General features: G+C 42.1%; 1 protein-coding gene across 8 annotated transcripts in view; it reads left to right on the forward strand.

The window, feature by feature from the left end:
- Positions 1-26999, forward strand: part of DOCK3 (dedicator of cytokinesis 3) — a 185598-nt gene that overhangs the window by 105399 nt on the left and 53200 nt on the right. For all 8 annotated transcript variants that reach the window (XM_066558288.1, XM_066558290.1, XM_066558291.1 and 5 more), the window contains exons 14-23: positions 1215-1340; positions 10564-10688; positions 14731-14893; positions 15341-15447; positions 16143-16314; positions 16769-16866; positions 18517-18600; positions 18931-19031; positions 20280-20361; positions 24472-24642. In XM_066558288.1, the coding sequence (XP_066414385.1) occupies positions 1215-1340; positions 10564-10688; positions 14731-14893; positions 15341-15447; positions 16143-16314; positions 16769-16866; positions 18517-18600; positions 18931-19031; positions 20280-20361; positions 24472-24642 (1229 nt within the window). The remainder of the gene's footprint in view (positions 1-1214; positions 1341-10563; positions 10689-14730; positions 14894-15340; positions 15448-16142; positions 16315-16768; positions 16867-18516; positions 18601-18930; positions 19032-20279; positions 20362-24471; positions 24643-26999) is intronic.

Genomic DNA, 26999 nt, shown 5'->3' on the forward strand with positions numbered 1-26999 from the left:
TACATGCTGACTGTCCAGCTGGCTGGTTGGCCTCTCTTTTCCTTCATTTTAAGGCTTTATCCTCAATTTTTTTTATACCAACTCCCAGTATTCATGAAATGTATACAATCTTCATGTAATCTGGGTATCTACTTATTTGCCAAATTTGACTGAAGCCAAACAACAGGCTTGAAAATTATTTCAGGGGGAGAAGGCAGGAAATGGGTGGGAGGTACATGATACTCCTGGTTTTGTTTCCCTGGTAACTTGTCTGAGAAAATGGTGACTAAATATTGGTCACAAAGCCCAGATACTGAGCTTAGGAAAGAGCCTGACTTTGGCTCGTGCAAAAATGTGCATCCAAGGCAGGGTTTGGTTTGGTGTGTGTTGTTCTGGGCAGTGAACAGAGAGGACAGAAAGAACTCTTGACCAAGTGACTCTGAAGGAGATAAAGAATGTGGAAAATTGCTCTGTGCAGGTAATTCTCATGGATATGTGGAGCTGGTAGTATGTGCTTAGCAAATGAGACTGGTCTTGAATGGCTGAGCTCAATCCTAGTATTTTTTCATATGGTAATGCTGGACTTCATCATTTTCCCAGTACACTCTCCTATGTTGTAAATTAAAAGCAGGTAGAGAAAACAGCTGGACTGAGATGAAGTGTGTAATTATTCCTAGTTCAGATGATCCACTGAATCACAGAGCTGGTTGCTGAAGTCACTTTGGCCAGTTGGCACTCCTGAAACATGTTGAGGAACTGCTGGGAATTTCATTAAAACCATCAGCCCTCTATGAAGCAGTTAAAGAAATGAGTGGAAAAGATACACTTTGAGACTTACATTTTTTCATGGAATAAAGCAAAATTAAAGGTGCTTTAGAGATGTTCCAGAGCTTTGTGTGGTTGGTGGTCCCTCAGACAGAGGTGTCATAACCTGCTGCATGTGAGGAAAAGAAATAATGGGAGTACTTTCTGTAGCCAGGACATGTCTGCAAAATTAAGTATTCTGACTGTTAGGAGTTGTATTTTAATATAATTGTGTTCTTAACTGATCCCTTATAACAGATTTGTTTCCTTTATTTCCATTTTCAATTACTCCAAGGGAGAAAAGAAATCTGTGTTTATATTTTGTATTAAATTAACTGTGGAGCAAAACATTAATTTACCTGCATGCTTTGTACACACAGAATCTAATTCTTAGGTCAGAAACAATGAACCTCTTTGGTTTTTTTCCCCAGGACTTATAATATCTCTTCAGCTTCTTCGAGGTGACATGGAGCAGATCCGAAGGGAAAACCCCATGATCTTTAACAGAGGTGTTTCTGTCACCAGGAAGCTGGGATTTCCTGATGTTATAATGCCAGGTAAACAGAGTAGCTCCAAGCTAAAATACTGCTTATTCTTTTCTCATACTCTCCCAATGGAATGCCACTGGGATGGGCACTTTACTTGAGTGGGATTTGTAACAGAGTTGTCTTATTTATCAGTAAATGCCAGATTTGGGGAGGCCAATGCTAAAACATTGTCAGGAACAGACATTACAGTGATAGCAAGTGTTAAAACCACGTGGATAGAAGGGGATCTGGAAGGATTGCTCTGATATTCCCCAAACCCCTGCCAGTTAATATCCCTTTTTTACCCTCAGTATAGAGATGTTTCTTTTTAAATGCATGACATTTCTTCTTCCCAACAATCCCAACCATGGAAAAAATGAGTTTCCACTTTGCAACCTTGATGTTTTTGAGTTTGTGTGATCCTTTTGTAATGAGAAGCAGAGAAGGTGCAGACCTGGTTGGATTTTCCCTCTGGCCTCACAGAGCAGCTGGTCCATGCACTGTCTTGGCTGCAGCCCTGCTGTGCTTCCTCTGCTCCTCACCTCTGGAGCAGCAGCTGGAGATGCTTCTTGGCTTGGCAGCCCCAGCACAGCCAAGAGTTCATTTAGAGAAGGGCCCAGAATGTGGGCAGTCATGCAGCCACATAAAACTTGGTGTTAGAGTGGCTTGACTTTTGCAGTGTGGTAAGAAATGGGTTTGCTAATTAGTAGCATTTGAACTATTACTTCATTGCTGTGATGAGCAAGCCCAAGGATGACTTTACAGACATGGGAGATTTGATGAAAGCATAATGGGAAAAGCATTAGATTTTATTACTCAAAAGGCTGCAGTGAGACATCAGTACCAGAAGTAGTTGTAGCCTCATTATGGGAGCTCTTCAGAAACCACAATAAAATAGGGAGTAGGTGGGAAGCCTTTCTAGAAACTGAAGAGTCAAAGGATTCAGAACAACATGTGTATATTTACTAATGAACTTGAAAACAGTGATAACAGAGCAGCAGAGGATGTGGGCTATAAAGCCAATTATAAGTTTTGGTTCTTAATGACCTCATAGCAGTTCCAGGCATAACCCAAAGCAATCAAATAGGGAAAGGATGAATTATTGCAGGCTGGTGTACAGACACAGCAGCTGCAGGGTGATCTGCTGTAACTGAGATCACACCTGGGTGTGTCACACTTACACACCTGTGCAAGGGAATTGATTCTCCTGCAAGAACTGCTTGATCCTCCTTTTCTGTAGATAAAGCTGTACCTCAGGTGGTTCAGGCCACTGAAGGAGCAGTTTTGTGTCCTCTGTGTTCCCCTGAGTAACTTTTTTTTGTTTTCTGGGCCCTGGCCCCTCTGCATGTGCACAGAGTGTCCCCTGTGTTTGTTGCTTTGGGCAAGGCTTGGGCCAGGGCTAGAGCAAACAGGTCAGCAGAGCTCATACAAAAAGTGCTTCCACCCTAAGCTTTTAAAATTCTCTGTTCACTGCAGCTAATCCAAATTTCCAGATTCTCTTTGTGAGAACCACAATTCTTTTTGGAGAAGACACTGGGGTTTTAAGATAATAACCTGTTTGGGATTGGACTCATACATTTATACACACACACACACACATATATATGCTCAAAATGCTGATTGATATAAGCAAATGTGTGAAAGGATCACCATTCTGCTATTAAATGCTTCCTGCCTCTCTAGAGGGTCTGGGCACAGAACTTCTCCTTGATTCCAGGTGTGCCACAAGAGGTTTTCATATATTGAGTTTAGATGCAAAGCTTTAGGCATTGTGGGAATAATGCTTCTATTAGTGAGGAAAGGCAGCTTGTGCATGTCTGTAAACACCAAGGAAGAAAAGCAAAGCAGTTGAGGAAGTGTGAATCAACTTTCACTGTAGTTATAAATGAGGACAGAGTATAAACTGCCAGAGTAGAGAGGAGCTGTGAAGAGAGGGATAGTCATGAATGGGGCTCCAAACAAAGGCTTTCACTATCTTGGGTATTCCCCAGAAAAATGAAATCTCTGGAAAATGAGGAGATTGAAATGTAATGGAACTCCACTGATGCAGCAAGCAGTGTTCAGTCTAATTACTAATCAGGGTTTTTGTAGAACTCAAAGAATGTTTGATGTACTCAAGTGACAGCAGATATTTGCCTGTTGTTTGTTTTTAACACAACAGATCCAGTTGGGGTTGGAGTTTGCCTGACATCCAGGGTAGAACTCAGCTGCATGAACCAGGAATGTCTATCAATAGACTTTGTGCTTATGTTTCTACAGCCAGGCTCAAACATTCTTCCTTAGCTTTATGAGTATTGTCTGAAGTTGAAAAATAATTCACTGGGGACAGACATGACCAAAAAAAAAGAGAAACAAAAACCCCTAACCAAAGACAGAAGCCTGCCATGCACATCAGCAGTTCTCAGCCATGTCTGCTGCTCTAACAGTCTTTGTCAAACTAGCTCTTCTTGCTTTGCTTCAGAACTGTTTGTCATTAAACACAGGGTTTCCTCTTCCAGAAAACAGCACAGAAACTTCATGACTTGTATTTTGCAAGTGGATACAGATTTTTCAGGACAGTGTGGTTTAAAAATGTTTTTTATGAATAAATTAATAAAGGCTATGTCACCTGGTACTTCAAAAAAGCAGTGATCATTCTGCTGAACCAAGAAATCTGTTTTTAAAAAAACTAAATAGCTCTAGCACTTCAACTTAATGTTTTTGTTATAGGTTTGAACATTTTCATTTTCTTTTTTAACAGGAAATCCTCTCACATGTGCACATCTTAACTATTAAAATTTTGTAGCTGTGTCTCATTACTCTTTTCCTGTCCCTTTTTGTTTTTTAACTGGAGCATTAGCTCCCTGTATCAAGCCCTCTTTTTCTGTCCTTCAGATAGGAGAAACATCAGTGGTAGCTGATTGAGAAACAAAGTGAAACTGGTTCTTTATGGGTTTGTATCTTGCGTGGTTATGCAGAACAAGCTTAATATTGTACAAAACAACCCTTCCTGCCTTCTTTTGTAAAGATAAAATGTTCTTTGTTTCCTACTGTGTTGTGATCTGACAAGAGCATCATAAAGACTTCAGTTATCTTTTTTGGCAAAATCAGAGGGGGTTTGGTCAAACCAGCCTCCTGAAGAACTTATGGTGGGGTTTCATTTGTGGTTTGATTTTTTAATTCCTTTTTTAAATTGCTCCTGGGTTTAAGGCCATGCATCTGATGGTGCCAATTTTACCTTTCCCAGAGCTGAGAGCAGTGAGGCCTCTGCTGCTCCTTGGGGATTGCAGCTGGGCTTTGGGCAGGACTTGCTGAGCAGAAATCTGTTGCACAGGCTTGGTGTTTGTCAGTCCCCCAAGGACATCCCTCCCCTTGCCCATGTGCTGATAAGTATTCTGTCTTTCCTTTGATCCTCTGATGAAAAGTGCATGCTTCAGCTCCGACTTGTGAGTGATGTTTCTTTCTCTTTTTTCTCTCTCTCCTTGTCTTAATTTCCTGGCTTCTCTCCTGTTCCTTTCCCTTTATTCTCTCCCCTTTGTTTCTGATGCAGAGATGAAGATTGTTGGGTGTAAGTTTCTGCTTTTCTGTGTAATGTCTGCTTTTTGCTTGCTTTTTTCCCATTTTCATATCTTCCATGGAATGTTGGGATTGATAAAGACAGCAAATCATAACATCACAAGGAAACTTTGATAACAGGGAGGTGGAGACTTTGTCTCTCTTCATACCACAGGCTTTCAGGCAAATTCAGTAACTGTGACAGGTGAATCAGTAAGAAACAGGTGAGAAGCATCGCAGCATCTGTTCAGTCAGTGAGCACAAAGTCATGGCGAAAATGCATTGAGGAAAGGACATGGTAAAATCCATCAGCCATTCTCAGAATGTTCATGGCAAGAGTGTTAATAAGACCAAAAGCCATAATTATGTAATGATTATCACCAAAAAGTATCTACAGTGAGAATAAAAAGTGTTATTGTCATAAATAAACTTGTAGAAATGGAAAATTGGTGGAGACAAAAAGCATTAAAAATCAACTTCCTACTACTGAAAGGCAACCATTCCAGGGAAATCACTGCATTTAACAAGGGCCTTGTATGAATTCTTTTCTATACATAGAAGTCAAACAATGAGTAGCAAATAACCTAATAAGTATTGCTTTTCCCTTTTCTTTGAAACAATTGTGTTCTGCTCAGTGAAAGCTGGAGAAGCACATGGAGTTAAACTTGCATAATGTTCTCTTAGAGAAAAAAAAAGCTAATTTAATTTGCCATAGAGGCAGCAGATAAAAGCTTTGTTTCCCCTTGTTGCTGTAATATTGCTCACAATTATGTTAATAGTTGCTCCCTGTAACTATTTCAAGAATATAGGCCTTAAAAAAAACCTGCTGCCTGGCTGGTGAAGGGCCAGAGAAATGAGCTGCAGAAAGGGATGGAATGTGATCCCCAGAGTGGGACTGTGCCAGGAGTGCAGTGGGAAAATGGGGGGGCTGCAGAGGGAGTGGCACTGGTAAAGCCAGGAGAGTCCCACAGTGGGGAGAACAAGTCCTGAGGGGCAGCCAGAAAGCTGGACAGGGGTGCTGGAGACCCTTCCCAGTGACCCTTGGCCACTTGTCCTTGTCCCTTTGGTTTGAGTGATGTGATGAGCACAAAGCTGCTCCCGTCAGCCTCAGCTGTGCTGCAGTCCCTGCCCTTCACAGGAAGCTGTGGGCTTGCACTGGAGGCAGCTGCACCTCCAGCTGAGGGTGGAGTTTCAGTTGTGCTCTTTGAGATCAGGAGCCCATCACTGGCCCCTCCAAAGCAGCAGCTCCTGGGAAGAGAGGGAATGCTTCCCATGCAGAGGGGGAATGTGCAGGGTAGTGGGAAAGGCTCAGCCAGGAAGCAGAGCAGTTCCCCTGCAGGGAGCTCAGACAAACAGAGCCAGAACACGTGATAGATAACACTGCACAAGAACACAAATCCTCTACACTTTATGCTTTGCTTCAAAGCCTTTCCTTGCTGGCCCAAGTCCTCAGCTGGAGCTGCTGTAACTTGGCTCAGGTCAGTGGGGTGATGCTGATTGGCTCTGGTTGTTCATTTATGGACAGAACATAAATGCACAGGTTTGGGTTTTCTTCAGAAGCCATTGTGGAAGAGACTCTCAATATCTTTCTTGCCCATTCACTCTTCTGTGAAGTGCCACTATTTTTGAAGAGATGCCAAACCCAGGGGTGTTAAGAGAGTCCAGCAGACAGTGCATCACAGTGTGGGGCCCAAGTGAATAGGACCAGTGCAGCAATTTGATAAAAATAGACCTAAACACTAATATTCTGTTGTTTTGGTTTTTTTTTCCTTGGCTGCCTAAATTGTTAAAGACCAAACCTTCACCTTAAAAAATCCAATATTCTCTGGCTAAATAGCTATTTTACTTAGTTGAAACTAGACCTACACATGCAGACTTCTGGGAGCTGCCACTTTTCCCCAGCTTGCAGGGATATATTACATGCCCACAAAGTCACAAGCTCAGAAAAAGAAATTGTTAGAATTGAGAGATCAGAAATTTGTGTCTCTTTCTCCTGCAGAAATTTCTGTGAATTATGTACCCTTTTTTGATATAGTATTCTTCTGTACAAAACAGAGACCATTCCTATCCTTAGGGACCAAAATCCTTAGGATCCCTGAATAAAAAGTGTTTGATTGAATGGAGACAGTTCCTGTAAATTGTTACTATTTTGCAGTACAAGTAACTGGTCAATCTTTCAGTGGAAAACCTACACACCCTGTCAGGATAAACTCCCATTTCTTCTGCTGGAGACTGGACAAGGAGTGGCTGTTGGGCTGCTTCAGGTTATTAAGTCTTGAAAATTATAAATAACTATTTGGAAGTCTTCCAGTACATTCCTTTATACTGCAAATGCAAAATCAATATTTGGTTCACGTAGCCTTTTCCACCTCTCCTTTTTCCCCCCATTACCATGAAAATAGTTTCATGTCAATGCAAGTGAGTCCCCCGCCCCAAGCTATAATTTATGATTTATAATTTAAACAATGGTATGTTGAACGTTGGGCCTTGTAAATAGGTTAAAACATACAAACCAAACCCCAATAAAGGTGAAGGGAATTGATAAAGAAAGAGCCCCAAAAATATCAGAAAATGATTTTTTGATATTATCTTGGAAAATACTGTCTTTCAAGGCACTTGATACAGAATTAATGTCAGTAACCATGTGTATAAAAACTACATGGATTATGCTAAAAAGAAGTTTACTTTTGTTTTTAACTGGAGAACATTTGTAGAGAGATGGGTTTTGAAACAAATCCCATTCTGAAAACTCTGAGGTTTTCAGTTCATCCCTGACAGCCATCCTCCAGCACAGAGACCTCAGCTTAAAATGAATGACATCAGCAGGCTTTGCTCTATAAATACCCATGGCCCACTGGCCTTGTAGCACTTCTTATTCCTCTTCTGATGGTGGGAGGCCACAGCTCACCCACTTTTGTGCTCTGTGCTGCTGTTTGGGAAGGTCTGAGGTCTCTGTGGTCCAGGCTGAGGTACCAGCCTGGCCATCCCCCAGAATGCAGGATTTCTGTCACAGGCACAGGGCTGTTTGTGCAGTCGTTTGCATGAACAGTCTGACATCCTAAACAAGTTCATTGTTTGTCTCTTTCCAATGGAATTCATCTGGCCAAGCTCTGTGTGCCCAGGTTCCTGCCCGGGCACGTCGCAGTCAGTGGGGCTGGAGCTGCCCAGGCCACTCCTGGTGCTGCTGATGCCACCGTGGGGCTGTGCTGTGCCAGGTGTCCCTCAGGTGTCCCTCAGGTGTCCCTCAGGTGTCCCTCAGGTGTCCCTCAGGTGCCCCTGCGTGCCCAGCCCCACGTGGGGCTGAGCTTTCTCTCTGGCCCTGCACGCTCAGAGCAGAGGTTGCAATGAGCTGCTCTGTGCTCAAGCGCTTGTTCTGGGTTCTGTGCCACCCACTGGGGTATCAGAGCTCAAATCTCCCAAAACCACAAGGCTTGTGAGGCCTCAGGTCAACTCATATGCTAGGAAAAGGAGATTGCTCCTTGTAGGAAGGTGATTTCCACCAAAATAATCACTCTACCTCACGGTTAACTGCTTTTTGTCTTTGTTAGATACATTTACTTCCTATTTTTCCTGTATGTAGTGACCTTTTTTTAGTTTTTGAAGAGCCAATAGACTATTTTACAAGAGAAGATACACTGTTGTATTTCACTATAATACATTTTCCCATCTTTTCCCTTAATTTTTATGCAAATCCACTGGTTTTTAGATCCTCTACACCCCACCCCAAAGGCATTTTTTTTAATTAGTGGAGTAATATCCCTCCTGTTAAGCTTAATAGAAGATAAGATGCTATATATAACCAAATGCTGCCTTTAATTTAGGCTGGAAAATGATTTGCTATCTAACATTGGACTTTGTGTAGCCAGACTGCCTTCCAGAAAAGAGGTCATAAGTAGGGAGCTCCAAAATGCTAATTATAGTGAGCACAATTAATTTCTATTAAGATTTACAGCATACAAATTGAAACTTTTTTCCTAATTGAGCAAACCACTGAGAGAAAGGGATGGAGTCTGTTAAGCAGGAGGATTTTCAAAGCAAAAGATTCAAACCATATTTTGTGATGAATTTTGTATTTCCTTGCTATCCCTACAATCAGGATAGAGGTATCTCAGCTTGATTTTGATCCCCAAGATAATTTTCTCTATTGTGGCCTGTGGATTGTTGCATTTGGTGCTGTGCTTTGATAAGCCAAAGCAGATCCAATATCCAAGCTCTTTCACCAGGCTCTTGCTGTCAGCTTTTCCCCGTTGATGCCCCCTGACAGCTCAGCCTCTGGCTGGGAGGTGTTCCCAGCACTGACCCTGCAGGAGAGGGAGGCTCCTGGAAAAAGGAGCAGGTTCTGCACACAGATTGCCATTCACAGAGAGCTCCCAGCAGGAAACACTGGCTGCAGCCACAGAGCTGGGTTTTCCATGCTGAAAGAGTTGTCCTTATCTCCAGAAATAAAACTGAAAGCAAAGGCAGGACTGAGAGCTTCTATTGTTTGTCCCTGCAGCAGATTAAGGAACAAGTTCTGTGGGGTTTTAGACTTCAGGAAGAATTTGAAGTGCTGCTTTGAGGGGCACAAAAGGATGTCCCTCAGTGCCTGAAAGGAAATGCTGCCTTATTTCATTGTGCTTCTGATTAATACAGAGATTTAACTGCATCAGTTTCTCCAAATGGAAGAAGCCAGACATTGAAGGAGTTTCTGCTTTGTTCCATTACTTCATTATTTAGTGTCTTGGGGCTGATTAACAAAATACTTGCCTCGAAAGGGTTTGAATTGTTTTATTTGTTTGGTTTTGGTATTTTTATATATTGCCCTTTAGTATGTTTGCCTTTCTGGCAAGTGGATAAAAAGAAATGTTAAGTGTGAGCCATCATAAAATGGTGACAGTAACTCAGTCTTACAGAAAAATAGGTGATACCTGCTGTCCTTTTGGTGTAGGCTGTAGAATTGAGCACATTAGTTTTGAAAACAGTTTCCCAAATCAGATTCTAAAATAAAACCAAACCAAGTGAGCTAGAGTCTGTGAAAATCAGGATAACAAGATGCTGAGACACAAGCATTTCTATTTCTGAATATAGTAATTTGGTCTGAAAGCTCCTGAAAATGACGTAGTGAGAAGCTGGCAAGTGTCCATACTGCCTGCTTTCATATAGCCATGCATATGGATACCAGAGGCCAGCCAAAATCTAGCAAAAAATTACATTTATAATTCCTTTCTAATCCATCTGAACTGAATTGTGATCAGGTTCCCAAAAAAGCTGCTTTTATTTTGTTGTTATGATAAAAGGAAATCATGAAAATACAGAAAATGCTTGAAAGGCTAGCTGAACATAACATTATTCTGATCATCACAAAAATACTTATTTTTTGTAAAATGTATTGGAAATAGGAAGTCTGAAGCTAAGGATGTTTTGTCAGGCTCAGCCTGACACTTCCAGCTCAGCTAACAAGGCACAGGATAGCAGTAAGAGGTTTTTTTTTCCCTTCCCCACTTACATAATTAAAACCAGTATTGATCCTGAGTTCACATTATTAAAGGCATTACTAACAATGGTCTGATTTTATGCACTGATATTAAACTGTTCATCCTTATTAACAATTAACTTGCTTGGAATGATTTGGGCATCAGCCATCGTCTTGCAGAACACAGAGAACGATGTGAGAATGGAACTGGGACAGCCCCGGTGTCCCCTGTGGAGTTTAAGGCTGTGGCTCCCTCTGTCCCTGCAGGTGACATCAGGAATGACCTGTACCTGACCCTGGAGAAGGGGGACTTTGAGAGGGGTGGCAAAAGTGTGCAGAAGAACATCGAGGTGACCATGTACGTGCTCTATGCTGATGGGGAAATCCTCAAGGTAAGAAAAGCTCTCCTTTCCCTGAGAGCCTCAGGTGCTCCCTGCAGGGCACATCCTCTTCTTGCAGAGTCTCTGATGCAAGGGAAGAGTTAAAATAAAACTGGCTCTCTCTCTCTCTCTCTCTCTCTCTCTCTCTCTCTCTCTCTCTCTCTCTCTCTCTCTCTCTCTCTCTCTCTTTTTTATTGTGAAGTTTGTAAGCTCTGTATTATGGTCCGTTATAAATCTGTAAGGATTTGGAGCACTTCCCTTATATGGGGATAGAAGACTTGGAGAAAATACTCATAAACTGAAAAGCCTGTGTGATTTCCAAATGTGATGTCAGTGGCTAAAGTAAAAAAATTTAGAGTAACTGTAATCAGAACTAAGGAGTATAGGCATATCTAAACTTAAATAATGTGTGTCATACAACATTCAAACACGATGAAATGTGATTCCAAGGGAGACTTCTAAATCTGAGCTGTTGGGTTACAATACTGAATGTTGTTCTGGAAAATAACTTGAATAAAATTTCACCCAGGGTTGGCTCCATTCCAGCTGGGAATGGGGATTGTTTATGTTTCCTGTTTTACCTCCTCTGTTTTTTTAGTTTTGTTGAAGAGAAGGAGGTGGGTGGGAGGTTGTGAATATAGAGAAGTAAACAGGAAGTAGTTCAGCATGAGCAGCTATCAGAAATAACTTCCCCCTACCTTTTTTTTACCCCCACTGCAATAAAATGGGCTTTGTAGCCATTACTGTGGAGAATCTATACACCTAGAAGTGTGTAGGAATACATTGCCACAATCTTCTGGTTTTAATTGAAAGGAGAACTTTCATTACTACAACTGCTTGTGGTTTCATTAAATGTGAAGTGTATTTCTTGTAAGGAACTCATTTGTGCTCAGACCTGCTGCAGGAAGATCAGATTCCTTTTCTGCCTAAGCTTTTCAAACTGAGTGGCAAAGTTGTAATCATGAGTTGAATTCAGTCTGCCAAGGACAAAGAGAAGTCCCTCAAACTGCAGTACCAGCATCTTCAAATGTTGATACATAATGGTGCCTAATGATTACATACAAAAGCCAGATAGTTTCTAGTCATTATCAGTCTTAACTTGGGTGATGTTGGTTGGAATGGTCATTCACAGAGATGAAGTTGGTTTTTCATTGTCTTTGCCTGTTATTACTATTGGAAAGTACACCGAGGCTTTACATGGTGTGGTGGGACAGGCATGGCACAAATACTGGAAAGGATGGTCAGTCCAGTTAGAAAAAAGCAGGTGAACAGATTGTCCTGAGAAGCTGTGGCTGCCCCATCCCTGGGAGTGCTCAAGGCCAGGCTGGATAGAACTCTGAGCAACCTCGTCTAGTGGAAGGTGTCCCTGCCCATGGCAGGGGTTTGGAACAAGATGAGCTTTTAAAATCCTTTTCAACCCAAACCATTCTAGGATTTGCCATAAATGAGAGACTTTATATATAAAGGATCTTTGTGGGGTTTTAAAATTTAGGCTACATATTTAAAAGAAACTCTCTATCCCAGTTTTTATGGTATTGCTCCTCTGTATGGTGGCAGCCAGAGCAGCAGAGACACTTGGTTTGTGTCTGGAGATCTTTGGTTCCTGGTGTTTCATGATGCCTGTGAATGTGGGCAGAACCCTGAGAGTTCACTGACCCTGGAGCACTGGCTGCTGCTCCTGGCTGGAATCCCCTCCACCATCCCTGCCCCATGGCCTTTCTGGAGCAGAGCTGCCAACAGAGACACTGTGTGCAGTTACACAGCATGGGGAAGTGGCCAGAGTTTTCATCTGATATTAGAGTAAAATCCTAAACTTGTCCCAACCAGTAGCACAACCCAAATCTGAATTGTGCCTTTGTGAAGCCTTTAGCAGAACCATGCACAGCATTAATGAGAATTTTCTCAGCTCCTCATTGCTGCTGAGTGTATCTTGATACAGAAATAGTCCTACTGAAAGGAGTGAAATTACCTCCAGAATGTAGTGCTGTTTAAAATGAAAATGAATATTTCCTTCTCAAAATGGTCTTACTCAATTGTTAGTATCTTTCAATATAGGCTGAAAAATATTAAAAAAATCCTTTGACACCTTTCTCTCTTCTTTCTATTCCAGTAGCAGGAATAGCCTATGAATTGCAAGGCACACCTTTAACAATAGAGATTTCCTGATTGGTTTTCTAGTTTAGCTTTCCTTCCCTGCCTCTGCCCTCTAATTCCCCTGCATATTTGGGTCTCAGGGTCACCAGGTGTCTGGAGATTAGTCTGATGTTTGTATTTTGCAGATCACAATTTAGAATTAAAGATTTACCAGTCTGCCCTCCTCAGACAATAGATTGTAGTATAACTGCATGGGAGCTAAGTTAACAACCAGAAGGAGACACTATTGATTTATTTGAAGTTCACAGCATGCAACTCTATTCAAAGACTGGCAGTTTGTCAGCCAGAGCAGGTGGCTTCTTGATGGGACAAAAAAAGCTCACATTAAAATTTGAATTTTTACTGTACCTTGTAGAGAAAATAGAAATACTGTTTTGTTTGCTCCTTTGAGCCTGATGCAGAATGAGGTTTTGGAATTGCTGTGTTGAAGCCCAACCATTTACTCTTGTACAGAACAGAACTGGGATCTTAGAGGTGTTCTGGGTTGCTGGCACTGCTCTCTTCTAACCTGTTGTTATCTGCATCACTGAGTTCTTGCTGCTGTATTCAAAAAATGTGGGGTTGTGGCTCATCCCATGTGGTTGCTGAGGATTATTTGAGAGGACTGAGCTGTGTAAGTTCAGCCTTCAGTCACTCAGTTTGGATCAGAGCCTTTGCAGTGAGTCCCTGTCAATGTAGGCTGTCCTTGCATTGAATCCCAGAATTCCAGAGAGCATTTCTTCCCTTTTGGGCTCCTTCACAAATTCTTAACTTTCTCAAAGCCAGCAGATTATTGCCAGAGGTTGAATTAACTGGGTCTGGTTAATGGGATGTTCTTGACTGGGCAGTCAGATGGTTACAGATTTAAAAAATCAACATTTCTGGTATTTTCTTGGGTTAGAATTTAGAGATGCCTTGGGGAAATGACCAGTAGCAGTTCTTGTCATCATACTGTTCCATGGGGGGTTTTTACATCAGAATTTATATTACATGTGTTATTCTTGGTCTGTTTAGCTTGTTTCTTCCTGGATTCATTATCCTTGGACATGCTGAAAGTGAAGAATCTCCAAGCTGTCTTTTTTCTGCTTGGTTTTGAGAGATGTTGTATCTCCTGCATCTCTTTGTCAGTGCTGGGTCTAGAGCATGGGTTAGTGCTCATATGTAAAAAATGGGCTTCCTGCTCCATGTCTTCATCACAAAAGACCTTTTACTGTCCTTTTTTCAAGACTTCAAGATTTTAGGAATTTTTTTTATTTTTTGAACAATATCAGTTCATGTTTTTCTTCATCTGTATTATTGTAAAGGCACAGATTGGGCAAGATCTCTGAGTTTGTTATATCTGAAGAAATTTAGATCCAATTATGTTTTTAGGTGATGAGTGTTAACACAGTAATTCTTTGCTTACCACTGAGGAAGTAACTTGATTAGAAGTTTCTGGGATACTTGGTGAGGCTGGATAGTTGTAGTTTTGAAAGATGAATATTTGTAAAGAGCTTGGAAAGGTCACTTATCACTTCTGAACTGAGATACTGAAGCAGAAATCTGGTTAAAGGATCTTTTCACAGAAAGCTAATATTACAAGTGCTGGTCCTATTGTGTCCTATTTTTTGGACTCAATTTTATTTATTTGGACTTAGGTGTTTATTGTATCTACTCAGTACTTGATGGAAAACTTAGCTTAAATAAAAGCTTAAGATACTGGGATTCATCCAGTAGCACAGGTCTCTTAGTTCACCCTTTGACCCAAAACAAAATTTCAAGATCTCCTAAAAGTTCACATTTCATTGTGTCTGAATTTCTGCTGCTGGCTCCTTTATGTCTACAGAAAGTCATGAATTATATCAAGGTTATCACTGGCTGAGTAAATGCCCCCTGGGTGCTGATGTGCTGTGTTCAATGGTGCTGTTTCCTTTGGTGGCAGGACTGCATCAGCCTGGGCTCGGGCGAGCCGAGCCGCAGCGCCTACCACTCCTTCGTGCTGTACCACAACAACAGCCCGCGCTGGGGCGAGATCATCAAACTGCCCATCCCCATCGACCGCTTCCGCGGCTCCCACCTGCGCTTCGAGTTCCGCCACTGCTCCAGTGAGTGCCGCACGCGGGCAACCCAAAGGGCTCCTCCAGGCCCAGCCAGAGCTGCATGAGGCTGGCACTGGGTGGGAGCAGCAAAGGGAGGCCAGCCTGACATACACTGAAGGGGCTCTGCTAAGCCACCTTGTGCTGAATTTATCAAACAGCACACTGAAAACATGGTGAACAATCAGTGCAGGGTAAAGCACTTTGTAGATGTTTGTTCCTGCTGTTCTTTTGTTGTTTTCTACATGTTTTCTTTGCAGGATAAACAGTTTAGATTTTGCTATGTTTGGCATGTCTGTGTTTGATTTGAAGCTTGTCAGAAAAAATATATTGGAATTAGAAAAGTTGTTATGTAGCTTGTTTTCTTTTAGGCATGTGGAGAAGTTGGTGAGTAATCTTGTATATATTGACAGGGTATGCACAAATACAATTCCTTCTTTCTATCTCTTGCTGCAGCAAAAGACAAGGGAGAAAAGAAGCTCTTTGGTTTTGCATTCACCCCATTGATGAGAGATGATGGCACGACCTTGTCAGATGATATCCATGAGCTTTATGTTTATAAGGTACCAGTTCTCTGCAGACTTTTCACTGCTCATCTCTACTTCATTACTTAAATGACTAATGGTCATTACATTATCCATCTCCCCCTTATTAGAAGTTTGTGAGGAACAGATTAATAGTAGTTTCAAAATTTTATACATTCAGAATCACATGGTTTGGCTAGAGCCTTCTATTCTAGGTGCAGCTTACCTTTTCCATCCTGGTGATAATGATTTATCTGCTATTAATCCCATCCATTTTGCCTTCAAACACGCTGGTGTTCGTGAGCATTCAGCACTTCTACCAGCCTGAGGCATTGCTCTGTGCCTTTGCAAGATGACATTGTGCTGGATTCAAATGTCTCGTGCTGCAGTGCCACAGCTTGGCAGCCCTGCAGCAAGAGATTTGGGCTTTGGGGTTTTTCCTTCCTGCTGATTCACCTGGGTTTATTTGTTCAGTACAATTTTCAGGCAGCAGCACTAATTTTACAACTGGAAGATCTGGTGAGTTCTAAGGAGGCAGTGGTTTGGAGATCACTCTGTAGAGCTGGGTCTCTTCTGGGTGTGTCCAGGGTCCTGAGCACAGCTTTTCCTTAGAAATGTTGGTGTGCACCCACAAAAATCCCAACACAGGCACTGTTGGGGAACTGCTGACAGGCTCTGGGTGTGTGGGATGAGATGGACAAGGTGCAACTGCATCCCTTGTGCTGTCCCTGCAGTGTGATGAGAACAGCACGTTCAACAACCACGCGCTCTACCTGGGGCTGCCCTGCTGCAAGGAGGATTACAACGGCTGCCCCAACATCCCCTCCAGCCTCATCTTCCAGCGCAGCACCAAAGAGTCCTTCTCAGTCTCCACACAGCTCTCTTCTACCAAACTGACCCAAAATGGTGAGTTGCTGATCCCTCAGACTGTCCAAGGCAGCAGGAATTAGGAAAGAGAGAAAAAACATTCACTGTTAGCACTTCTACACAATCCAGAGTTTGTTTTGCTTGGCTTTGACAGAGTGGCTCAGTAAGATTTTTTTTTTTTACAGCAACGTCCCTAAAGCACAAGCAAACAGGAGTGGATTGTCCACAGTGCAGTGTCAAGTCACACGGGGAAAAATGCAGCCTTTACTCTTTGCAAAGCCCTTTTCCATCCCGCCATTCCTTTCTCCATTGGCAGTATTGACTCACTCCATATTGTACTTCCTGTTTTCCATTATATATATACACCTGTCATTTCCCAAGAAGTGTGGTCTGCATCCAGAGGTGAAGTGCAAAGTGGTGAATCTCTGATGGGTCTGGGGCTGCCTTTCTTCCCTCTGTGTGTGGTTCTAGCTCTTCCTTCCTCTCTCTGCAGTGGATCTGCTTGCCCTGCTCAAATGGAAAGCTTACCCAGATCGAGTGATGGATATTCTGGGAAGACTGAGACATGTCAGTGGCGAGGAGATTGTTAAGGTACTACATGAAATAACAGCCTTTGGATGTATCTGTGATAGGCACTGAGTTCAGACCTGCAGGCCACTTCTGAAGGCTCCCTCTCACAGTGCTTTTTGATTCACACTGTGAATTTCCACCCTGTATGAATTGGGATTTTATTATCATGTGAAACTGGACAGGAAGATACCCTTGAGAATCAGTGCACAGTCGGTCTGTGGGATCAAAGCAGAGCTAATCCTTGCTCAGATTCTCTCAGCCACACGTGCTGGCTCCTCAGCACCAGTCGTTGCAGTCTGCAGTCCCACACAGCTGCTGTGCAGACACAGCCCCTGGCAGAGGCTCTCTGCTGCATCCAGCCAGCAGTGCACCAGTCTTCTGGCTGCCAGCTCATCATTTCACCAGGTTTTGTAGCCACTGCTGCTCTCCATGATAATCTGGTGTTGTCTGAGCTTCCTTAGGGCCCAGAACTTCCAAGTGCCTTTGAATACTTGTAGTCCCAGCAAAACAAAGTTCGTTCCTGATAATCTTAGGTGTGCTGGGAACTTTCTCTAGGATTTATTTCTATAAATCTGGAAGTAAAAGCTGATTTCTAACACAAACAAGCAAGGAGAAGAAGCTGAAGAAAAATCCTATCACATAATAAGGAGTTTATCATTAAAGCCACTTCACTGTAACTCATTTGAGTGCTGCCATATCTGTTATGAATGTTACTCTTTGTGATAACTTGGTAACAGTAACAGGGCAGCACAAATCCCATTTATACTGGAATTCTTCAAGAATGTCATGTTTTGTACACCTCATTTGTAGGGCAGTACAAGTATCTGGTTTTTATAGAGAAAGAAGAAGAAAGATATGGATTGAATTATTTCATGGGGAGAAGTAATTGATTCTCCCCATAAATCAGCTGTCATTTGGCACTGGGATATGAAGAACAGAATGTAATAATTCAGAATAAAAGACATTTTATCATTTCAGGGACTTCATAAATTGTTATAATTTATTTCTTGTTGTCCACATCAGAAATTTAAGTAGAATAGATTAAAAAATCATGAGAGAGTGTGCAGTTAACAATCTCCAGCACTCTCCTTCACAGTCATCCTTTTGGAGACTGTGCTTTCAGAAAGAGAATCACTGAACTGTCAGTGCTCAACAAGCTGTGGAGTTAAGGGTGAAAGAAGCAATTGGCAACATGTAACTTGCCCCAATTAATGCTTGTTAGAAAAGCTTTACTTTCTCTCATTTAACAAAAATTTCAATATTAAACATAATTTAATGTACTGCCCAGCCTCAGATCTGATGCTGAACAGTACCTGAGACTCCAATGATTTGAGAATGAGAGCAAGTTCTTTGCCACTGGTGTCAGGCAGCACTTCCAGTCAGCTTAAAGTGAGAGGAACACTCAGTCAAAATTAAAAATCAGGTATAGAGTACATATTTCTTATTTTTTGGTTTTCTGTCACTTTTGTTTGAAAATATTCCTTGCAGAATAAAGAGAAAAATTTGTCTTTGTAAAATCAAATTAAAATCTATCACATCATATGGATGAACCTGAAGTGATTTATCCTTGCCAAGTGTTTTACAACGATATTAACATATATGAACTAATTAAAGCAGGGGAGAAATAACCTTTTGAATACAATTTAAATTTCCTTGTTTATGTTGTTTTAGTTCCTACAAGATATTCTGGACACGTTGTTTGTAGTTTTGGATGACAACACAGAGAAATATGGTCTGTTGGTCTTTCAGTCTCTGGTAAGCTGCTGGATTATTTACCTCATGCTCAGTGAGTTTTAAGTTTCTTATGATCATGTTACTAGTCACTGGACTTCTGTCAGATATGAAATACTCGGCTGGTCCAGCCATGCTTTCTGTAATGATCTTGGCTGAGGAGGGCAGGCTGACCTCAGCACATGCAGGGGCAGCACTATTCACTGTCATGTGGGAAAAGCAACCAATAATACCTGTTCAAACAACAGTGACTGCTCAAAGCAGCTCCTGTATTTGCATGCTCCTTACCTTGGGTCACTTGTTTGTAGTCACTTGGCAGCTCCTTGAGTTGGGTTCCCTTCTCCATGTCCCCAGGTGTTCATCATCAACCTGCTCCGTGACAGCAAGTACTTCCACTTCCGCCCCGTGATGGACACCTACATCCAGAAGCACTTTGCAGGAGCTCTGGCTTACAAGTAGGTCTTGTGTTCCTCCCTCTGAGAGGTGGCATCACCAAGCTTGGGAATGGTGCCACCATCATGACCTTTCTGGCAGCAGTGTCCCCAAAAGTAGAACTACTCACCTGGAAGTTTTCCAGCACAGCTGCAGGGAAAAGCTGCCAAATGTCACCAGTGACTGAGCATGGTTGGGCATTTCTCCTTCCCTTCTGGCCTGGCAAATCTTTCTTTTCTTTTTTTCTTTTAGCTGAAGAGACACTCAGCAACAACTCATTGTCAGTCTGTAGTCTATACAAATGAGCTCCCAAGAGCATGTGCATTCCTCATCTTAAGAATGTTGGGATACATGACTTGTGTGAAAGCTAAGAGAACTAATTGTAACTTCCAAAGTAGACAGATATTCACAGAAGATGTTCTATTTGGTTACAGTTTCATTTCAGTAGATCAGAAATTTAAATGTCATTGTCACTTTGATGATTCTGCCTTATTTCCTGGTATTCAAAAGAGTCTTGCATCAGAGAATAAGACAGACCTTTTGAAAGCATTAACAGTAACCCTTCAGGTTGTTGGTTTTTCTTTTAGACCATTGCTTTTGTATATTTGAGTATATTCTATCTTTGGCCACAGTAAACTATAAAAAACAGCTAATAATTTCTTTTGATTCTTTTAAGCAATTCACATTTTTGTGTAATTAAAATAAATGTAAAAAATACTCTTATCAATGGTAGAAACCCATAGATAGAGACCCATAGATAATATACAACACTGGAAGGCATAGTTGTGTTCAGAGGGTAAAAAGGTGTTCTGCTTTGTGTTAATTAGCACCTCTTTCAGATGTCTGAAATAAAACATGGGTTTAATACAGCTTTGTAAGTTAGTCCAGATGGTCTCGTGTACTTAGCAAAATAGATGCAGGTATTTTCTTTGTGATCTCAGTTTCTAAAAGCTTCTTACTAAGATGAGAGCTGGGATCTCTTATTAAAACAAATGTATATTTTGGTCTTAGAACCGTGCCTTTATCAAAGCTGTCTTTCTAACAACACCTTTTTTATGTGCTCTCAGTGTTCCTCATGGTCCAAGTCAATTACACAGAAGAAATAATTTTCTGGTTTTGAAACTTAAATAAATGTAAATTCAGTATCAAGGACAGCTGTAACTGACCACTGAAATAAAGTGAAATGAGACTGGTTTAGAGATCTGTCCCTAAAGCCAGGATGTCTGCTGACTGTCAGAAGTGGTGCTGAAGCTGCTGTTCCTGTTCCCCAGGGAGCTGATCCGCTGTCTGAAGTGGTACATGGACCGCTCGGCCGAGCTCGTGCGCCAGGACCACATCCAGGAGGCAATGAGAGTAGGTATCCAATGGGCACTGCTGCCTGCTCCTCTGGGACACAGAAGGGCTGGGAAAGCTGCAAATGGAATCAAGGGTCGTGTGGCACTGGTTTCCTAGAATTGCTTAACCAGGTTTTTTTATATATAGCCACAGTTTTAGTTTTAGGGGGAGATTCATTCTTGTGCTGAAAAAATTGAAAGAATTAAGTCCCTTTAAGCCCTTTTGCAACCCTGTGGAGAACTTAAATGGGACTTAGATCCATGGCCTTTTATCCAGTGCATAAATACTCCATTGATGTGGGCTACCCCTTGCCCTCCAAGCAGCAGTAGATTTGAGTGTATCAGGCATGGGTGCTATGGATCAAAGTTTCGCTCTTCATTTCTGGCTGTGACACAGCTCCATTGTAGCACGGGTTGAAGTCCTGGAGTATTTTAAGCAGCAGATAAATGAGTGGATGGAAATCTTGGATGGAAAATCCTCAGAAGTAGCACAGGACCTGACCTATTGTTCTGTGATAGGAGCATGATGTCCCAGGGAGGCACAGCTGTGAGAAACACCAGGAATGTTTTGGTGCTATTACAGAGGATAAATATTCATTTAACCATGTGTAAGCCTGGAAGTCAGTGTGTCAAGGCACAAATACAAGATGCCAACATTTGCAGGAAGATGTTTTTCTTTGAGTGAATGCCCACCTGCCTCCAAGGGGGCTGGTGTCCTAACACCTGAGTCTGGGCACTTGGAGAACTGGAAGCAGTGGCAGTGATCAGCACTTGGATTTCATCACTTGTCAGTTCAAATAGGTGCAACCTCTTCCAGGTGAAGGACACTGCCAATGTCATCCTCTCACTTTCCAGATCCCCTGCTAGGATCCTATTCAGATAATACAAAGGGCATTACAGCAGTGCTCACTTTGGCTTTGTAGATATTGACATGCTTAGGAACATCTTCTTTGCAATCTTCAACCACAGATTCATATGGAATGGTAAAAATAGGGCAAAGATCCTTTTCAAGGAGTTTGGAACTTTCTCTCTTTTTTTTTCCTATCATTATCTTCCCTTTTTTAATTGAGAAAAAAGCTGTTAAAGTTATGAGATGAGAAGATGATCTCCAGCTGGAATGACTTCGAAGAGGTTTTCTTGCCTCTCAAATCACTCATTAGTGCTTTAAGCAGTGCAGCAAATAGAGATGTAGGATATTGTCCCTATGTGATCTGCATTTGTTGAACCTCAGCAGTCCTGTTTGGAAATAGTAATGACAGGAATGCTGGAATGTCTTTCAGCAGCTGGGGTTAGGGAAGTCAGTTTGTGAATATGGTACCTTGTGTGTCGGCCTCCAAGGCAGCTCTTTGCTTACTCAGGCTCTCAAGTGCTGGCCTGGAATGTGGCTGTTCCCTCTGTGAGGGAGGTCAGTTTGCAGACCTGACAGCCCAAGCCTTTCCAAGCACAGGAATTAAAATTACCAGCAGAGTTTGTGCAGACCTGACAGCACATCCTCTGCCACCCACGCTGCTGTCACATCTTATTCAGACAGTTGCCTTTGCAGGTATCTCTTGCAGGCCCAAATTCAGGTCTTCTCCCATTACAGTGAAGTGATTGATTTCCCTCTTTGTTTCCAGATTGTATTTCAGGCATTTGGAGAAAGTTTGTACCAGAGACATTATCATTGCTAATGTGTCATTACTAGTACCCGATTCTACTGTTGGGGATTTCTGTGGTCTTTGATTGTTCACCACACTCCTTGCATTAGAAGTTCTTTGACTGAGAAAACAGGATAGCTCTGTATCCCTTTTCCCCTGAATTACCTGTTCAGTGTAGTGCCCTAAAGCTGGTGCTGAAATACTCTGCACTCTTACAACTCCTGGCTGCTCATGTACATTTATCATGGACATGCAGATGTCTCATAGGATTCTGATTTCCAACCCTGGCAGTAGCAAAGAGAGTTCTAGAGGACTTCTAAAATTTCTTACCTCCCTCAAGACTGCTCTTAATTCTCAAAACCTCCTGTGCAACTTGGAGAAGCTATAACTGAAAGGACATTTCTACCTAGAACACAGCATCATGCTCCTTTATTGTGCCCTATACAAAGCTCCACAAAAGCTCCATCCAGGAACAGCTGCCTGTGCCTCGCAGGGGATTTCTGTAACCAAGTGTCCATGAATGGCTCCACAGCCAGTTTTGCTGTCCCTGAGGAAATTAAGAACTAAGGAACTGTGTCAAGGAAATGCCCTTCCAGCTTCAGTTATCTTCCAGCAGAACTATAAGTGGGTTTTGCCTCGATTAGGGAACCAACAGCAAGGGCTTTTCTCCCTCAGGAGGTTTTCCCTGAGTCTTCCCTGCTGGTCACAGGGCAGAGGTGCTCACTTGTTACATGAGCGTGCACACAGACTGTGTTTGTAAGGGACCTACTTTAATTTGACACTGATCTTTTATATCATGCCAAACATCACTGAAGGCTGGGAATTTATCTCAGTGCACTTGTATGTCTTCAGTCACAAATTCACATCATATTTGTGATGCTGTAGGTAGCAAGAGCCAAAGTTAGTCCTGGTGCTGACTTGTGCTGCCAAGACTTGGTTTGTGTTTTTAGCATCCCAGCCACGTGTGCAAACACTGGGAACTCCTTGGTTCACTGCCTGTGTGGGCTCACTGTCTGTGCTAAGGAAGTGCAGTGCTCTGAGCCCTGCTGTCTCACCTTCCATGGGGAATTATGGAGGTTCACACACAAATGCTCTGTTCACTGCGAAACCTCATCCTCACATTGAAGTTAGGAGCCTTCAGATGAGAATCATGGTTGTGTGTACTGAAGGCCTAAAGCAGCTCCTATGAGCACTGCATGTGCTGGGTTTGGTGTTGGCACAGGGCTGTCAGCCTTGGAGAGCTGACTGGGACCAACTGGCCTTTGTCTTGTCTGGAGCCAGGAACACAGCTGATATTTCCTGATCAACTTCCTTGGTGTAAGGAAACTTCACTGAGAGATGGTTTAGTACAGAAGTATAAATAATAACTGCTAATTACCAACATTGCCATAATTTCTGGGGGGGGAGGCTGTAAGAGTCAATGGCATTTTGAAATCCATGGTGACTTGATGAGGAATTTCACATTCCCTTTCTATATCCTTAAACCTGTGGCATTCTACAGCTTACAACATAGCATTGCATACTTGTGCATATTGTGTGGTGGTTCAGTGAGGGACTCTTATGGGTGCAAAAATATCTCTTGGGAGCAAAACTTGTATTTGAATTAACTTCCAGTTTCCCAGCATTGAAGTGAGACGAGCATTTTCCATGGAATACAGTGAAATATTACTAACTAATATTACTGTATTTCCATGGAATACAGTGAAAAATTTCTAACTAATATGACTGTATTTCCATGGAATACAGTGAAAAATTACTAATATTAGTAAGGTTTCTGTACAGCCTGATTGCTGAATCTCCAGCCTGTTGTTTTCCTGTGCTGGCTTTTGAGGATATCATCAAAATATGAATTATGTCTTCTATCAATCCTGCTTTGCTGGTGAATCCTGTTAAGCACTAACAGCAGGAGTGATGTCCCTGATATTTGGTACACTCTGGCACAGCCAGTTGTGCACAGCCAGTATCAAGGAGGTGTGTGAAGTGTCACCTTGCTGGGCTGGTGTCTCAGAACTGTTGATAGGACAGTGACTTGTTACAGCTGCTCAGAACAATGTGTTTTCTTCATGGTCACTGCTGCCAAATCAATGCAGTTCTATATAATGCCATTACAAAATTTTGAAAGAAAACAGAACAGCTTCTTCAGACACTTCATTGTGCCAAGTCATGAGAAAACCAGAAGTTTCATACCTTGACCAGAGTTTTCCTCAAATGATGTAACTCAGATTTGTCTCCTTTGATGTAAATGCATACTTTTTCTGCTAGTGGCACATGCAGGTAAAAAAGATTATTGGTTGAGAGTGGGTACTTGGTAAGAGTAGTTCTTCCTCAACTGAATTATGTAACTTATAAAGCCTGTTTTTCATTCTCCTTTCTAAAGCTCAAGAATTTAGTTATTATGCATGTAAAGTCTTTCCTGGCTCTCTTTAAAGCTCCTTTATTTTTCTTTCTCTCTTTTTCTCTGCCTTGATCTCCTTCCTCTCCTGCTCCTTAAGGCCTTGGAATATCTTTTCAAGTTCATTGTCCAATCTCGGATCCTTTACTCCAGAGCTACTTGTGGAATGGAGGAGGAGCAGTTCCGCTCCAGCATCCAGGAGCTTTTCCAGTCCATCAGATTTGTGCTCAGCTTGGACAGCAGGAGCTCTGAGACTCTCATCTTCACACAGGTTTGCTATTTCCTACACTCCCACTGGCAAACCACAAGGCAGCTGTTCCTGCACGGGTAGGAGGTGTGGGCACATGGGGGTGAAATGCAGGTCAGTGTTCCCTCCTAACAAGCTGCTGATGCTGGAAAACAAGACACCCATTAATGGCATTAGACAGTGGATTTGCACAGGTGAGCTGGACTGGGGGCGCTCTAGGAGGAAGTGACTTCTCACATGAGAATGCAATTTTTGTTCTTCACAAAAGTAAACTGTGTTTTCAAGTCTCCCTCATTCCTATGGTTGGCTGTTGCAACAGAGCAGATGGGACTCAGTTTCTTCATGCAGGAAAAGCCTTTATTCACATAGTTCATATTTATAGGAAATATCAGAAGGCATTGTGTTAAACCTAACTGGTCAGCAATACACTGACACTCAGTTTATTGGTGGGTGATAGCTAGGGTGTATGCCTGTCAAATCTCTCTATATTTGGTTAGTTTCCATATTTTCTTCACTGATTCTTATGAGACAGAATTCTTGTTTAAAACAGGTGCAAATGGTTTTCTTACCAGAATAGCTTGTTGTGTTAACTGCTTTCATTCTTATGATTTTTCACATGGGAAGTTAGCTAGCTGCACTTAGAAGAAATAACAGGCCAGGTGCTAATTTAGCAGAGCAAGGCCTGATTTTATACGGCCTTTCTTTTATAATATCTCTACTTGTATGCAACAGTTGGCCTCAAGAATTTCTAAATCCTTCATTATAGTACCTCAAACTAATACTTATGGTCACAGCAGCATCACAGTGAAAAGTTCAACTGATGTATTTGCACTCAGGTAAACAATTCCAGCATGTGCTAAAATTACAGTCAGAATCATGTGCAGCCTGACCACAAACATGTTGGGCTGCCCATACTCATATTTAATGCATCATTAAATATGGCCCAGGGGACTTCATGAAGATTCCATGTGGGCTGAAGACAATACTCCAAGTAAATAAGGATGCTGCTGAGTTTTGGGCTCAGTTTTAAAGACCTCTGTACTGCATTACATACTGCTGCATTTAAATTTTAAATGTCAAACATCCTGTTTGATGCCTCTGCTCAGAGAATGTCAGAATGGAGCACCCAGAGCTCCCTGGTTAATGTGAAGGTGGTTTGTAATCACTAATGCAGAATTACAGGTGTTTGGAACACCTGCTGTATTTTGCCCAAGAAGCAGCTGCTGTGAACATTGCAGCCAAGCAGTGACTCTGCTGGTTCAGGAAGCTGCCAGTGGAGTGATCCCTTTCTTAAGGAGATGCTCTGAAAGATTTGAGAACAGCTGCTCTAATGTTTTATTTAATCACCCATTAGTGGGTATAATAAGATGAGCCAGGAACAAGAGCAATCAGTGCACAGAATTTTGCAGACCAAGTGATGGTGAATGGAAACAGTATCTGCTGAATGTTTTCCAGTTGTGTTGGTCCCAAATAGAGAGGGAGAGTCACTTTGAGGATGGGGAATTTTCCTTTTTTTTCTTTGTTTCTCTTCTTAATTTTTTTTCTCCTTTCACTATGGTATTTCTTACTTTGGACTTTTGTAATTTGTAAAGCCTGTCCTTGTTGAATCTTTGAAAAGTTTACTTTTTGTTTCCCCCTTGCCACTGTGTTGCCCCCTGACCCCCTTGCCCCGTAGGCCCCCCAGCCTGGAGGGCAGGCGAGCGGAGCCGGGACAGGTGCCCCACAAAAAGGTGGGGGCACAACCAGGCCGACATTTAATTCTGTAAGTAATGATCCCCAGGACTGCTCAAGTGTTTCATTGTGGATGTTCCCAGTTAATCTCCTTTCCCTACCCCAAACACTCTTTTCCTGCATATAAACTAGAGTGTGATGTTGAAGTGGCCGGTACTTTAAAACTTGGAGATGTGGAATATTTCAGTTATTCATGGATCAGTTTATGGCATCCACACACCAAAAAGACAGTACTGAGGGTGTACACAAGATTATATAAATCAAATTGTTCAGGGTAGCCAAGCATTTGTTTCTTATTTGATTATTACTTCTGGAAATCTGGACAATAGTTAAATACCCACAGAAATGCTCGAGGCCCTGGCACACAATTTCCCTCACACTTGTCCTCTTCTCCAAGATAACTGAGAGATCTCAGTATCTTGAGGTTTTTTTCCAGCAATGAGATTAAAACTGATTTCCTTCCTCCCAGGCAATTAGTTTGACATGACTAATGCTCCAGCATATTTTAGGGTGTTGAGCAATAATGGGACCTTTCAAAGAACTGTTGAAATGATGTTGCCTCAGGACAGCTCCAAATCTTCCTGAAGAAATCCCATGCTTACCCTTGGATTGCTGGGGGTTATACAGAAATCCTTCTGCTTTAAAAGTAA

The sequence above is a fragment of the Molothrus aeneus genome, chromosome 12 (assembly GCF_037042795.1).
Source record: "Molothrus aeneus isolate 106 chromosome 12, BPBGC_Maene_1.0, whole genome shotgun sequence".
NCBI classification, from domain to species: domain Eukaryota; kingdom Metazoa; phylum Chordata; class Aves; order Passeriformes; family Icteridae; genus Molothrus; species Molothrus aeneus.